Raw genomic sequence first — 17,080 nt, 5'->3', positions numbered from 1 at the left:
GTGATGTGAAGATTTACTGGTTGTTCAACCAATTAATGCATGAAAAATAGGAGACACTGTTTTTTACACTCCTGCATTTTGCTGAAATAGCTCTCTCATCGTTGTAAACTACATTTCATCTGTAGTAAAATATTTGTTTTCAACTGTGTTCCTCCTATTGGAAATATGTTGCTAGAGCAAAGACAGGTCCCTGTTTTTGTAACCCAAGTATCTCTATTTTTAGTTTTAAGATGTTGGCTGCATCCCTCTCTCTCTGTCTCTCTCTCTCTCTCAAATATGAGTACATATTTATAGCTCTTGCTATTGGAAGAGAATTTCCTGCAAACAGATCCATTTCTGCAGAGCTCTGCTCCAGCACAGAGTCCCATGTGTTCCACTGAGAGATTGCTCCAGAACAAATGTCTGTTCTGGTTGTAGGATCAGCCTTGCAAACTGTAAACTTTATATTGCCTTCAGCACATAATAAATTTGCATGTGCAGTAGGTATTAGCAACTGGGCATCCGATACTTGGCAGAGTTGCATCTGAAGACATGACTGACACAAGGGATGCAGCCCCAGCGTCCTACTGAGCCGTTTCCGCTTTGGATAATTACATCCTCAGTTTTCTCTGCAGTTTTAACTGGGAGGGGAGGAATATCTGTCTTCACATTTAAAGACGTGAATCTTGTAGCCATGCTCCATTAAACAGCTGCTACATCTCAGCCAGAAATAGGTGAGGGGACTTTTGACACAATGGTCGTACCTGCTTTGCGTTCTGAGCTGCACAAACCAAGTCGTGCTGCGTGGGTACCCGAGAGCAGGACTCGACCTGCAGTTAGGTTTGGTTCACATGGAGCAAGCAGTGCTCGTTCAGATCCTTTCAGGGACTTCAGAGCTACTGATGTGCATGAGGATTGCAGAATCAGGCCCCTAAGGATCCTTAGGAATGAAAGGTATCCTGTAACTGCAAGGTATTATTATGATTACCACTCTGGAGAACACAGAGGTATTGAAGTTGGCAAAATAAATTACAGAGTTAAAGGTATAAGTAAACCAAGAAGCGACTGATGTTTTTTGCATAGTAATAATCTTCATAATCACTTCATTTGCACAGTCATTTCATTTTAAACTTTAGGCACAGTTTTGAAGCACAACTCAGTGGAGATTTTTGCTGTAAACTATATACTTTAATGAAAGCTAATTGGAGGACAAATTTTAATCTAATTAAAATGTGACTGCATAAAGCGGAAAGGATGAATGAAGTGAAATGCTCTATGGGGCACAGTTTTCAAACAGTGATTGTCCTGAATACTAAGTCAAATGAAGCTTTTGTAAAATGATGATCATGAACATTGCCAGCAACAGAACAACCTTGAGAGCCTGTAAATGAAAGTTTTAATGTGTGCAGTTTAAAAAGTGGACATTCAAATCACAACCGGGTAAGGACTTTTTTAAAAGAAAGTAAAAAGCAACGCACGCAGTCTCATCTGAAAACATAACAAGTAAATTAGCCAAAGGTGTACATTCCTTCTAAGTTCTCATGATCAGCAGATGCAAATGTTTGCAGTGTGCCGATGAGTTATGAGCCCTAATGAGATTTCAATGCTGAGCAAACAATAAAAATTTATTCATTGCATAGTTTTAGTGGCCTTTGGCTTCATGGTTAGTGTTACACCCTTTCAACAGCTTTGGTAATATAATATCCAGCTGGCTTTGGAGGTAAGGAAAATTTTAGGGGTGAACTGAAATTGTGAGAAATAATGTGATTGATTGCTTTGTCAGAATAATGCATTTCCACGGTATAATTGTCCGCAGTAATCCTAGCCCGGGTACAGATACGTAGGTTCTAGTTATGTTCGGACACAAATTGCGAAGGATTCAGGTGAAGGATGGCTTTTCCAGCGTCTGAGCCAGACCATTTCCTGCGCTAGGTACGGATCCAGAGGTCTCACAAACAGCCCCTCTAACAAGGACATTCCTGTCATAGTCCGGTGAGGGGGAGAGTTGAAAAGCTGCACTTTCACCAACAACTGTCATGTGTCACGGTGAAAGAAGCTGAGCACAAACACAAGAAGAAACACACAACAGATACTGAAATAAATGTATGTAACGGGGTGCAGGGGGCTGGGGGAGGCTGTGAATCGGGGAATTCAACTGGTGCGGTGTGAGAGTGAGCTCAAATGTATTAAATTTAAAAGACCATTTGTGGGTTAGGCTTTTATGAATCCAGAACCTTCACTATAATGATTGCCTGCATTACCCTACATAATATTAAAATCTTAGCATGTGATTAATAGCAGATTCCCTGCATACGTGTCACAACACACATCTGCAGCAAATCTGCTAGTATATTTCTGCGCTAGTTTTACTTTGGGGCCATAAAGTAATTCCTGTTTTGTGAATGAGAATAAACCTATTATGCAGTAGGTTAGCTACACCCAGTTTCTTCTCTTGAGGGAAAAAGAGCTGCTTATTTGATACTGCATCTCAAATTTCAGTGTTCAGAAGTGAGTTTAAGCCTCTGATAGATTTGCTTGAGCAAGCTGTTGGGAGTTGCCTTCCCTGTTACTTAGTTCTACATTTTCCAAAACCTTCTGTGCAAAGAGTATTGAGAAACTTCTGGACAGCAGTAAACTAGTGGACTTAATTATAAAGTGTTTATTGCTAAATTTGTTAATGAGTCAACATGCAAAAAAGATATATTTATCCCCGTTTCCTCTTAAAATCGTAGTAAAAAAATAACTTCAAAAAATCTTTTTCTTAAGCTGTTCGGTGATGCAGTTTTGCTGTTCACAAAAGCCCTTTTTCCCATCCGCAAATAGCTACCTTTCACTTTGCCCCAAGGGAACAGTGCATAGCTCAAATGAAGGTTAAAAAAAAAAAAAAAAAGATTTTTCCCACTTGTAACTCAAACTCTCTGCATATTCACACACACACACACACACAAAACGAAAGATGCAGAAATGTTGCTCCAGTCTGCCCTCTGAAAAGTCCTGCCGACCTGTTTTATTCACCAAAATCAAAACAGAACCCAACAAAAACAACTTAAATGACAACAAGAAAACATTAGGAAAGCAACATCTGTTTTGCATTCTTGGCATCAACTCTGCCCTTGCAACACAGGGTCTGACACAGATGTACAGGGTTATGACACCACCGAGTACCGCTTGATTTAAATTGGTGTAACTGAGAGCAGAATCAGGGCGCTGAATTCTTACAACGTTGTGCAAAACCGTGGCTCTTGATCTCCTTTGCAGATGTGGGACTCCAACCCCACTGAAGTTATGGACATCTTTCCATTGAGGGATGTGGGCTGTAGATCAAATCGTATTCCTCTACCAGCAGTTCAGAATTTATTATTGACTGTATATTTTCTGTCGGTGCGTTTTGTTTTCTGTATAATTGTTTTACTCTGTCGCTTTCCAATAGCCTTTCACTGTGTGTAGCTGCATTCAGAGAACCTATCTGTTGAATGATATTACATAACTAAACCCTTCAGTTTTTGAATAAAACAAAATAATAGCAAGGAGACAGAAATTTAAAGCTCTTCTGAAGAAAGGCAAAAATAGCTCAGACTGTGAATTAAAATAAACCAGCGATTAGGGAAGTTTGGGAAGCCAGAGTTGCCAAGAGAGCAGCTCTCTCACCAGAGGCAGCATGATTACATGAGATGGCACAAAGAGAGCAATTCGCTCTCTGTTTGATTGCCCATCCATAGTTGTAACAGAGACAAAATTAGCTCAACTCGTACCTGGCATAACTTCAGTGTCTCCAATAGGGCTGTATCAGATGCAATGACATGCTTGCAGTGTTTTCACCAGCCACTAGATGTCTGTGTGTGCTCTACAAAGTTTCTGAGCAGAAGATGCCCCTGGTAAACAAGAGAGACAAAACTGGAACACAAGCTGTGGGGAAGCATGATAGGTTGTGTTTATAAGTGTAGCATCGTTACTTTAATTAAGCCTGTGTTTAAAGCAATTTATACTGTGTAAAACTAAATTCCAACTTTTCCAACTTCAGACAAATAAGGAAAACGTGCCTCTCCTGGTCCACGTCTAGTTAAGACAAACTGTTTTCTTTATGTCTATGGGAAGGGCTGAAATGTGTCATGTTGTGAAAGTTTTGCAGGAAGTTGCTGAGATGCAAAAGAGGCTAATCTTATTTCTATTCTGAAACAGTGAAAGACCATAAAATAAAACATCTGCTCTGTAAGTGAATCGGTGAGAGCTCACTATATAATTCCAGCCTGTACAATCCAAGTCGTTGTACCGCTGGAGCCATATTTCCACATATACAACGCATCAGCATATCTGGGTGCACTCAGGAAGGCTGTGCGTCAGATGTCAAGTTTAGTATATCTTAAAAAAAAAAAAAAATCAAAACTCCTTGAAGAGCAGTTCTGGGTACAGAAATCTGTTTCACAGTTCTGTTTATCAGTCAGTCCACCGGCTGACCAGGGTAGCTGCACCTGTGACCAGCTTTTCTGCAGAGATCTCCAAAGAAAAAATGCAAAAGTAATCAGCACATGTTTGCCTTTCATTTATCTCTGTCATCAGGGAATAAGATACAGATAGTATCAGGAGCAATGAAAAGTACATTCTGATATTATTTTCAGTTTTGTGTCTAGACAGAGAGGAGCAACCACTTGTATCTCTGTGGAGCACACAGCCCCCCTCCACGCTCACGTTGGAGGCTGAAGGCCAGAGGGGGGTAGTAGGCTGTCTATACTAAAAAAAAAAAGTTTAAAACCACCACCTACTCATCAGGTGACTGGAGACTGTGGTTGTAAAATGTGCTGCAGGCAGAAGTTCTGAAAAATCCCAGAAAGTGTTGAAAACATCTCTAAACAAGGTATTTTTCTCCTGCACCTTTCTTGCTAAAGGTCCCAATTGCTGCCAAGAAAACTAGTGAGAATGTTAGCTGCCAAATAAAAAATTTATGACAGTGTTTGGCAAAGGATTGTATCACTGCTTGTTTTATACATTTCCACAAGGCTCTTGAAGGGCTGTTGGACACATACAGCTCACTGATCACTGTGCTTTATCTGTTCTTTAATATATGAAAAAAAGCAAGCTCCAATAAAATACGATTTAAACAATATATATCTTTTTTCTTTTAATAGCCTTCTGTAAGCATTTGCTATGGTAAGAATATAATTTCTAAACAACATTCCACATATATATACATATATATATATAAATTAAAGCCCTTTACCTGACAAAGTTTCTTGTTATTTAAGTCACTTTCATAGTAAAAATACATGAATTTTTCAATTAAAAATGTATTGCTCTTGCAATTGTGCTTGTTATATGTTGGAGTCTGGGCCAATAAACCGCCTGTTAAAACATAAAGAGGTCCATTCAGTCAAACGTGTGCCTGCCATTTATGTTTCAAAAACCAAGAAAATAATATGTTGGAATTGCATTGCTCACCAGTATCAATTAGATTTTCAGCTGTATCGTTAAATTAACGTTGGGGGAGAAAATTGTTCCGATGGATTTAGTGGAAAAAATATATTTTTGAATACAGAGTTTGCACACTGACAATAATGATTAAGTTGACCAATGTTGAAGCAACACCCTTAAATGTATTTTTCCCATCTGAAGAAACGAAATTGTCTGTCTCTCTCTTTTCAAACCAGTTAGCAGATTAGGCTTCCAGCTGATAATTAGTGCTGTTTAACACTGATCTTGTCATTCTGAAATCTCAAAGCCCAAACTGTTTGCTTTTTCTCATTATCATGTGCTCTGGAGGTGGGAAGTTTGGAATACGGAATTGCACCTTCCTGCACCATTTTGTAAAGAGGCAAAGAGCATCTCCTCGCTGCAGTGGCCAGGAGCAGCGAGACACAATCCTGGTGTACTGTCTGTCCCCTTCAAAGGGGACAGCCAGAGCAACACGACCCGGTGCTTTTCCTGGAGCTGCCCCAAGGCAGCATGGCTCTGCACCATGCTTGTTTCTTCATGGCACAGTTGAGCCCACAGCAAATATTTGAGAGCAGCCAACAGCACTACAAATACCGCACGCCTTATATATGCTTGAGTATTTCATGGTATTTGATATAAAGTACTCAAGACAGACCAGCATTAAGAGGATTATTTCAGACAGCATTAGGAGTTAATTTACAGAAGATTAGCTCTAAATCAGGCAGATATCATAAGCAAATTAACATCAGTTGTAGGAGATTCAGAATCAAAATGTGTGGTGTTTTTAGTTTCTCCCTGCATATGCTTAGTAGATGGGTAGTATTGTTATTAGTTTCCAAGACTGAGGTGTTACATCTTGAATAGGAAAGAACAGGTATACATTTTTTCTAGATGCACACTATTTATTATGATGCTGTTTACTGGCAGTGAAACTGCTTAACTCCAAGTACCCTTCCTCTGCTAAATATTTTACATTTCATACCATTTCTTTATTGAGTAATGTTTTGTTTGGCCCTAGAAATGATGTGTCCATGGTGTGTTACAATATTCTTAAATAGGTAATATGCAGCTTTGACTTCAGATTGACATACTTAATCCTTTCTGGTTTTTTTTTTTTGCTGTTAAAATGAGTCATACTCTAATGCCAACTCATAAAAATGAAAGAGTGTATAAAATGCTACGTACTGTGGTGAAGATTACAGCTACTTAAAAATAGCTTCCCTAATATTTAAGCTTGTAAATTACAGATTCGTATTATTTCTACAGGAATGATGTTTAATGTGTATTAAAAAGCAGATTCTGTTCTTCACTCAGTTTTCAGACATGTTTTTCTGACTGCAGACAGACATAAGGCATAAGCAACTACCCAATCCCATCTCAGTATCACAGTTTCAAAATCACTTGCCTAATTAATGGAGAGAATTATGAAATGGACTGAACCTCGATGTTAAGGTCTATGTACTGAGTTGTACTTGGGATTCTGAAAGTTTTGAAGTCTCAGAATGGGATTCCCAGCTTTGGAAAAATTTGTATTCTGCTCTCCAAGAGATATTAAACTAATTAGTCTTCAGTGTGCTCCTGAGCATCTGTTCTTCTAGCTGGGGAGGGAAGTCTGGGCAGTGTTTTACAATTTTTTCCTTTCTTGATGGACCAAATTCCTCTTGACAAGGTTGGCCTGAGGTCATGAACGTCTCCCTGTGTTCACTGAGACAGGAATCTTCACTCTTTCTACGAGATCATGAAAACTTACACCCACTCTAAGCCAGGTTGGGCTTGCAGGTCCCACCGGTTGCAAGATCTGCAAATGCTCCTGCACTTTGACTTCGTGCCCTGTAGTTGTACAGAATGCATGGAGGCTCGGTGTGGTTATTAAACCGAGGTGTCTGAGGTCATAGCAAAGTAGAGGCATTTCTGCTCCCCTAATAGAAATACTGTAACATGCTGAAAAGAAAATACTCTAATAGTGGCAAGTATCTCCTGTCAACTAATTTGATAGTTCTCTATCAGGTAAACCATTTGTGAATACATCGATTCTTTTTATTTTTCACTGTTCTGTCTTCACTATTCCCAGGTTTTCTCTGAACCAGTTGGGCAAAAATTGATTTTTATTTGTTCCACTGGCCTTGTGGAAAATTAGCTTATGAACTGGTTTTTATAGGAAGACTCAAAGCACAGAACAGGTTGAAAAATAAGCCTATAGCAGTCAAAATTGTTGTCTGAAATGTCTTCAGACTGGAAGGCTGAATTTATTGCTCAAAACAAGTACTAGCAATGTGGAGGTGTGCAGTCCTGCTCATTATCACTGGAAAAGGGGGAACCAAAAAGCACAGTAAAAAATTAAATTTTAATAATGCTAGTGATATTTTCTAAATCCTTCTTGACAGAAAGATTCTCATTATTTTTATCTGTCTCAGAGTAGGCTCTTTTAATGCCATCTCACAAATGGCCTTAGCCATGATTGTTTTCCTTTCTTTTAGAGCATTTGAAAAAAAAAAAAAAAAAGAATACATACCAAAAAAAAATCTATTCTATCATTCAAGAAGTGCCATGAAATGGTAACATTTTGGAGAGCACATCTTCAGGAACAATTGCTGCAGATGCCTCCAGGTTTTTACAAAAGAGGTCAACACTGTTAAGACAATTGTAGCAAACTTGCCATACAAAGATGCCCAGTCAAATATAGTGTGATAAGGGGAAAATAATACAAGCAAAGTAATGTCCAGTCTCCAGGTTCATCACACCTAAAATCTGTAGGTTTATCATTAAAGTGAGGCAAGGTGAAAGATGTTAACTTTCTTTCATCCATTTAAGATATATATTGTAGTGCTATCTAATGATTATGAAAGTTGATAAAATGCAGACTTAAGACATCTTTGCTTTCTTTAAATTGCACAGAATGTAAACTTAACTATATTTACCATAAAAGCCAATGTGTAATCATGTATGTTCTTGTCGTTTTATAGCTTGCATACATTTCTTCTGCTGGAGAAGTAATTGCTTCAGCTTTGAGGGGGCTGGGGTTAGGGGTTTTTTTTTCCCTATTAACTGTTTGGGGACAAGGGCTATATGCGGTCAGTGTGCTGAAGAATGCCATTATTCTGACAGCTGGGCTATCTACCCTCTCTCAGAGCTCTTTCTAAAGCGCTTGTAATGTTTGCTGAGGCCTACGGTTCTTAGTCATGCTCAGGTGACTAAATGTATGATTTGTTCTTCTTGATACTTCAGTACCCTGAGAAAGGCTGATTGGAGATTAATGCAACCTTGACTCCTTCCACTTGCAGTTGCCACTGCACACATGATCTTCATTTAGACTTGCCAAAGAGATCTGGTGTTGCCTCTGCTTTGCATGAAATGAATTAATCCCCCCCGCCCCCCCCAGTTTTGGTTGGTGAGTTTCCATGGCCCCGGAAGCCACCCGCTGTTCCTCCTAATGACAGTAATAATCTAATTTGTTCCCTCCATGGAAGGAGCGGACATGGAGACAGGAGAAAGCTGAAGTTGTGTCACTAAGGACAGTGCAGAGAAATGTTCAATGTCAGTCTCTCGTAAGTGGAAGGGAGCTTTTCATCCTTCAGAAATACCTTCCCATGTGTTCTAAAAATAATCAATGAATAAGCTGAGCTAGTAGATGTGCAGTATCCTTCCCTTTGCTTTTTTATCTTAAGTTCCACTGTCCACGAGGTCCTCTTTCGGCTTTCCATATTATTCCAGTTTGCATGCTGAAGTCTTCGTACATTTGTCTTCCAGTCATTCCTGTAGATATCTTTCCTTCTCAGGTCACTTCGGTCGAGCTGTCATCCACTTCTTCCCCCCAGATTTCTGTGGTCACCTGTGTACTATTTGTACCTCCTGAGACTGCCAGTTACTTGAGACGGAATTAATGTAAGCTATGATACTCATGACCCTGATGGCCACCAAATAACACTATACACCAAAGCTACTCATACACTTCTGCTACATTTGGAAAGTATTACAAGATTTCAATTCAGAATTAGACATCTCAGTATTTTAACTAACAAATACTGTGAAATTCAGTTTAATTTTCTGTCTTAATTGTGAGAGTGTCAGAAGGTGACAAAACATAGTAAACGTAGTGCTTTGAACCTATCTCCTTGAGATAAAAAACATATCTCCTTGAGCCATGGAACCACAACGGAGGCATGTTTCAGGAGGCATTCATCCCAGGGAGATATTTTACTGTTGTTCCCATCTCCCGTTCCTCCAGAATTCCTGTCAAAGGGGAAGGGGGTTTGATTCTGCTCAGAAATTCGTGTGGAAATATGGGATCCTTTAAAGAGAGATGGCGAATCAAGGTATTTACTGGCTAATTACTGATGAAATCTACCACGTTACTGGTGAGTTTCACCTCTGTAGTTTTTCTCATTAATGAAAAAAGACACTTTACAACTTGATAAAGCCTTTGGTGAATGATTTTGCCTTCAGAGCGAGCAAGCTTTCTCCAAGCCAATTTGGTCTTGGGAAAACTGTCACTCTTGCTTGGACCTCATCTTCAAGCTTTGAAGGATAGTCATCCCTACCGAGTCTGTAGACACCTAACCTAGCCAGCTAGCTTAACTGACTAGTTCTCCTGGGATGCATATATGGACAGGAAAAAGAGAAGGCAGTTCAGAGCTGGCCTCTAGCTCATATACACAGGGAGCTGAGAGAGATTAGCTAGATATAATTTATATGTTTAAAGCTGGATAGTGTGACTACCTTCCTGCACCTGTTATTACATGACTCATTCTTTCATTCAGAGCCCAGGTGGAAACACATTGATGTGGTTTGAGTGTAATATAACTAGAGATTGGTATCCATGTTATTATAAGTATACAGCTCCAGTCCTTAAGACTGATCTTTAAAGCTAGAGCATTTATCTCTGCATGCACAACTCCCCAGCCCTATCAGCAATATACTAGTTACCTTGTAAGGTCTGTCTCTTAAAAAAAAAAAAATGTTCTTCTCCTAGAAAAATGCCATCTTTTCTATTATTATTATTCCCCTTTCCTCTAATTCTGAATCTTTAATTATTTGCTCAGTTTTCAGCATTTTTTTTATAGATTTTCAGAAGAATTTGCACACAGGAGACTAGAACCCCTAGCCCAAAGGCAAGGAAATGCACCTTTGGGAGGGAATTCAAGGAACACGATATAGGCTCCTACTGGAAATGGTCTGTCTCCAGACTGGAGGGGCAGCCCAGGCAGCTTGGCCTTTTTGGCATGAAGTAAGCCATGGGGAGACCCATTCCCTCACCCCCCAGAGCCTTTTCACTTTTAAATATGCAATGACAATTACAATGGAATTGGTTCTGCTCACCTGGAGAACACAAAAAACTTGAACTTATTTTCAGAGTTTTATGAGGGAGGAAAAAACCTTGATTATTTTCAAGTTCTTCGCTTTTTCCAAGGTCAGTTCAAAGTGGGCTAGGGAGTTCTATGCAAGTTGTGCTGGTATTTTTTGGACTGATATTTCTGCTTTCTAATTTCTGTTGTTAATGGTGAAACATGTCTCAAGTGAGATACTTCCAACCAGCTGTAATTTTTGCTAGGCAGGGTTTTCTTACTCTTATTTCAGTAGGTTGCCATGTCCTTATGTTTTGCCACAGCTTGTCTAGTTCTTTTCAGCTGCTTTTATTTAAGAAAAGCATTCTTAAACCTAAAGATTGGAAAGATGAATAGTTACTTGAACAGCCCCCAGATACCCTTAACTTAAGAGATTTATCATTTTGTATCTAAGGCTTTGCTTTACCAATCATAACATTTTATTCCCCTATGCTGGGTCTAGTTCTTTGATTTAAAAGCTCCTGATAAATAGTAGCAAGTATGTCCTTAGATATAGTAATAATGGTGTCTGTCCCAGAAGGTAATCGAGTATAGCTGTATTACTTTAAATTCACGTTTACTGATATATATTTCACAAATGCTAGTATGTATTTCCTCGTGTGACTGGACCTACACTTTGTTTGTTTGAATCTGCTGATTTGCTCATGAATGTTGGGTATTTAAAAGCTACTTGCCACTGATTTATATGCACCTATATTTTTGCATGTTAGCAAAAACTGCAGGTCACAAATAAAAGAGTACCTAAAAATGTAATTCAAAGTGACCATTTAAAAGGTACTCTTGTATACAAAGAAGAAGCCTTTCTGCCCAGTGGACTAATAGGAATCATTTCTAGTTAAATCTTAAATGCATATATTACAGTGAAACACTGTTGGACAGTGCTCCGTCATCAATCAGTCTGTGTTCTTGAGGACACTATTTTTCAAGACATTTTCTTTAAGAATAAAGAGCTGTGTTGTAATGAATGTGTGCTAACTGGTTTCCCAAGCCGTTTGCATTTTTTTTTATTTGTATCAGTGTCAGAGTTGAGCTTCTGTAAGAAATTTTTGCTGTATTTTATTTGTAGTCTTCATTATTTCAAGTTAAGCACACAAAACTCTTTAAGCACCCAGAGTCTGCACTGGTTCGTTTATATCCGTATTTAGTTAACATGTTACCGTGATTGCTAATTTTCATGACAATTGTTATTGTACCATCAGTGCTTAATGGCAAGGCATCATTATTCAATGCTGGTCAATCAGGCACTAAGACATGTGCAAGACATCAGGCTGAACCCATATAGATGTCGTGCACTCCCCTGCTAATGAATGCAGTTTTGTAAAAAGGTTTAAACACGGTTGGCATCCTTAATGTAAGGTTTGCAAAAGCTTATTTGGGAACTGCTTTGTGTTTATACGGCACAGATCTAAACATGTCACAAACAGAGTTGGACCCATTGTGCGTGTGCATGTCTGAAGCTACAGAGAGGGGAGAATCATCTTGGGTTTCGCAATGCTGAAAGGCAGCACAATTTCTGGCATGGCGTGGGTATGGGGAACAGATTTGCCAGGGATGTCAGTTTTTGGAAATGGGTGTGGGACTTGTTCTCCAAAGCAGTGATCTCCATGTGCATCGGAGAGGTGATCCCCTCGCCCCCTGAAAGGCAAACAGACCATGTGTGTGGCTCATCGACTCACAGAATAAAGTTGGCACAGGCTCCAGAGGGAGCCTACGGCGTGCCGGTAGTCAGACCAGAAGTTGGGAAAGAGGGTCAGGTGTTTAGAAATGGGGAGCAGAAAGAAACTCACCAGCAATAGAATGCGCTTTCAGTGCTGATAGCCTGACAAGTTAGCCCGGCGTTCTCTCCCAGGCATCCTTTAATGTTCCCCTTGCATCTGCTTTAGTTACTGTTTCTATGTGGTTTTGCACCCAAATGTTTTGGGCTGCTGTCCATGATAAACTAGATGGAGCTTGGTTTAAAAGCACAGATTTTTTGACTCTTCTAACTAAAAGCAGAATGAGCCCTTGTGCTCTTCGAGTTTCGAGTATGAAAGGAGCAGTAGACATTGGCTGTTAACGAGCTCCAGCACGCCGGGCTCCAGCAGAACTTGGTGTGAATTCAGTGCACAAGCTGCATCGACTAAATGGTTAATTCATCTCATATCAACAGCACTATGATTCATAATGTAAACTCGAGGAATCCTTGATGTTTCAGTCACACATTCCTCTTAATTTGGCCATGCATTCTTTTAAAGCTACAGTGTGCTAACTTAATAAAATGCAGCATGCAAATGCACAAGTTTTTGCCTTCAGGCATTTTAGCCATGGATGTTTCAATGGGTGTCTTCTTTCAAGTATATATTCTTTCTTAAATTATTTACCCTGTAAACATGCTTTGCATTTTCAAAGAAGAATCTGGGCTTCCTCATTCACCAGATTTTGTTGAATTTAAGGTGTAGTAGAGATAAAAGAATATCATCTGCTTCTTGTGAGCGTGTTAGCCTTTGGGATTTTTTGTAGTGAGTGTTAGGCCCCATTTTCTTCCCCTTTGGTATTATCACTCCCTCCCCCATTTAAATTCCTTGATGCTTTGCCTAGAGCAATACCCACTGGCAGTGTCTGGCTGTGACAGCACTATAGGCTTCTCTACAGATGGGTCCTGCCAATGCCAACCATTGTTCTACCACTGTGAGCTGGCTTGACTGCGTAGCACCACGCAAAACCCCCTTTCCTCTTCATTTTTTTCTTTACTCTAAAGGGTTGCCCTTGCCTATTGACTTTGAGATCCGAGATGTGCTGACACCCAGAACTTGTGTTTGCTGTCTGAGCAGCGACTCCCGGCATCAGGCTTCCACAGGCACTCTTTGCTGTCCCCTCCACAAGACCGTCCTGCTGCTACCGGACTGCTCTATCCTTTTTCTCCGAGCCCCATCCTTCTGGCAGTTTGCAGTTAGTTTAATTTTACTTGCTCACTTGAAAGTAAAACAGTAAAACTCGGTGTTATTCTTTTTTTAAAGATATAAAATTAATCTTTAACTGTGGGCTTGAATATTAAAAGTATATAATACTTCAGTGTAGGAGTCTGTTGATAACATCCGTCCTATTTCATGATTAATTTGTTCCTTTTAATATGATATTCTTTTGCTGCACTGTGCAGACTAATTCAGATTCCTAGAAATTGAACTTTGATATGTATTTCCTAGATTCCCACTGTAAGCGAACCTTCAATTAGCAGATACAGGTGGCAGCATGCCTAGCTCAGTGTTCTCTTGACAAGGATTTTAGAGGCATGGACAGTGATTAAATAATCCTGCAATTGGGTGTGTACTGCCAGAGTATTAAAAATAAAGCATTTGGAGGATTTGGCTTTTAAAAAAAAAAATCTGTAATTTTAAATCGCAGACGATGAAATGCCTTTTCAGGGGCCAGAGATAGGAGGAGTTGATTCAAACACTCGGTATGTTACGTATGCCTTTGCCTAACTATGTGTTAGATTAAGCGAGTTTCACTCACAGTTAATCCTTTGTAAATTAGCATTATGGATGCCTTGGGGCCCACATCCCACAAATAAAATGGTTGTCAAGCCAGCTGCACTGTGTATTACTTAAGGCTGAATGTTTTAAGAGTTTTCATGCTTTTAATCTATTTCACTGCTGAGTTTCAATTTTGCTGAGTGTCTTTTCAGGAGTGATGAGGGTGAGTGAGTAAATATATATTCTGGTTTTCATGCATTTGCCTGGGCAAATCGTTTGTTATCAGGTGTTTGGCAGAGAATGTCACACCCCACCACAAAAGACAAGCTTGTAAGTTCAGGTGTTAAATTGAAGTGCAAACCAACAAGAACCAAAAGCCCTTAATTAGCTTTATTTTGTTAGCCTGTTACACTTTTTTTTTTTTTTTAAGAGTGAGAAACATCCCTCCCTCCTCCTCATCCTTTTGGCAGAGTAAATATTGCCTGTTAAGTTTGAATTAGCTGTCATCGCAAAAGAATTAATGCTGTGGTTGAGCCTTTCTAGTGAGGAAGGGAAAAATAAACGAGACAGATCTTAGTTCAGCTTTAAGTGATAAATGAGGACAAAGCAGCCCATTCATCTCCTGCTAGGAAAGTGGACACAAACACTAAAGCAGTTTTGCGGAAGACGTGTCAGCAAATGTGATCGTTTTGTAACCTGTCAGGAGGATAGAGAGCTAGTCCTTTTAGAGTGTCACAGGGGAGGGTGTCTGTCTGATGTGACAGTTTTCATCCATCCATTTGCTTCTTTTTCTTTAGGTGGGGGGTAAGCAGGGAGAGAGCTGGAGTTGGTTAAAACTGCATTTTTCTTTACACTTTCCAATATAATTTATATGTATATTCACCCGCATCCAAATGAAAAACACTTACCAAGGAAAACTCCCCTCTGCTCTCTAGAGTTTCTTCTCTCTTTCACTGTATGAAATATGCTCTGCTTAACACGTTACATTCCCTCTCTTCAAGTTTGAGCCTTGTACTTGGTATGTTTCACAAAACAGTTTTACTTCTTTTTACCATGGGTTAGTAAAAGCTTCGTTTAAATTTGTTTTGCAGAAGCATGAGAAAAAAAAAATAATAAAAATAACTTAGGGTTCTTTCATTATTGGTTTTCTTGGTTTGAGTTTGATTTTTTTGTTTTATTTTGTTTTGTTTGCTGTATCTCTCCAATTCTGATGATATGCTTCATGTACAAATATGTTTTGCAAAAGTTCTTGTTTTACAAAGAGCCTATGAAAATATTCTTCCTCCTCTGTGAGAATGGAAAAAACAAGCATTAGATTCTTACAATTCAGAATGCTTCTGTAAAATATCTCAAATTCCAATGTTAATTGATTTATCCATTTTAACTGACCTATTAATTCCAGGCAAAATCTGAAGCAATGTGACATCTGATTTTAGAAGCAGGGATTTCTCACAAAAATGATTGAACAATATAAGGACTTTCTACTTCTTTTTATTATTACTAATTTCCATTTTCTTATGCTAGATAGTAAGTGTAACGTTTGCCTATTACCATAAGTAAAGGTATGCTACAGAGACAGGAGATGCTTTTACAACATAAGCTTCACAGTTTGACACTTGCTTCTTTATATCATCCTTTTATTCAAAACTATCTTTTATACTTTTCCCTTGGTGCTTTAGTACAAGTAAGTACCTCATTGACATGTGTTTCCTTGAAATGTTGTACCTTAATGATAAAATCCCTTGAAAATTAATAAATTGTTTCTTTAAGCTGTGAAGATTTCAGAATGGCTTTAAGAATCTAATGGTATTTACAACTACAGAGCACCCTGCTTGGTTTGCATCAGCTGAGGAGTAATAATTTAATTTGCTTTAGAAGGTTAATAAATTGTAACATTATGTACTTCAGTTATTCTAATATATGTGTATGTGTATGCATAATTAAGAAAAGGCTTGTTCTTTCCTGAATGCTAAAGTTGGATTTAATAGCTTCATAAAGAAATGTTTAGAAACACTGGACATTGAAAGAAATGAAAACAATCAAGATATTCAGAATGGTGTAGGAAATCCTAAATTTGTGGGCACATGCCTTCTCTCCATAATAGTTTTCTTTGTATCTCTTTTTATTGTTTTATATATATTCTACTTTTCTCACTGTTTTTTTCTTTTTGTCTCTTCTGCTTTTTTTCAGGATCATCCAAAACCGAATTTTGATCGTTGTTCTGGCACTCTTCATCATCCTCACCACCGCGATGGCTATTTATTTTTCTGTCAAGAGACGCTGATATCTTTGTTCTTCACTAAGCAGCAACAAACTGCTTGTTCTGAGTAATTAAGACAAAGTGGTCACATGAATCATTCTCTTGCACTGACAGAGTCTCCCTCTCTTTTCCACTATTCAACTCAGGTGCAAGTGGTGTAAAATATTTTGTATTATTGATGGCATAGCTGATGGCATGTGGGGATGATTATTTTTCTTATATTTTTTGTCTTTATCTGAGTGTTTCTGGAATCTTAATATTTGTTTGGGGGAGGGCTTGCTCTGGTGTAGAAAGACCTAGTGTGTGTCCAATTCTACCCCAGACAATTAGTATGTAAGTTTGAAGAGTTTAGAGAGGTAAAAGTGGTCTTTGCACTTTTCTTGTGCTATACAGGGTGTATGAATATCAAGCAGTATCTGACCTTATGTGATATAGAATACGAGTAAAGCACAGACCAATGATGTAGAAAGTGAACCTGTCTCCTGTGACTAACTCCTGATCATGAATCATGGTAATAGAGGTAAGCAGGTTAAGAACAGCAGGTAGTTTTTAAAAGAGAGCAACCTTTAGATGATGTTTAATATCTCCTGTGAATCCAAAACATTATTTAACTTTTTATT

At 38.8% G+C, this 17,080-nt stretch overlaps 1 protein-coding gene across 4 annotated transcripts in view; it reads left to right on the top strand.

The window, feature by feature from the left end:
• The window catches only part of VTI1A (vesicle transport through interaction with t-SNAREs 1A), a 266,673-nt gene extending 249,739 nt beyond the window's left edge, over positions 1-16,934 (top strand). For all 4 annotated transcript variants that reach the window (XM_067000600.1, XM_067000603.1, XM_067000599.1 and 1 more), the window contains one exon: positions 16,391-16,934. In XM_067000600.1, the coding sequence (XP_066856701.1) occupies positions 16,391-16,484 (94 nt within the window). In that variant the 3' untranslated portion in view covers positions 16,485-16,934. The remainder of the gene's footprint in view (positions 1-16,390) is intronic.
• The last annotated feature ends 146 nt before the right edge of the window (positions 16,935-17,080 follow it).

This window comes from Anser cygnoides, chromosome 7 (assembly GCF_040182565.1).
Source record: "Anser cygnoides isolate HZ-2024a breed goose chromosome 7, Taihu_goose_T2T_genome, whole genome shotgun sequence".
Taxonomy (NCBI): Eukaryota; Metazoa; Chordata; class Aves; order Anseriformes; family Anatidae; genus Anser; species Anser cygnoides.
This window is presented reverse-complemented; position numbering and strand designations above follow the sequence as displayed.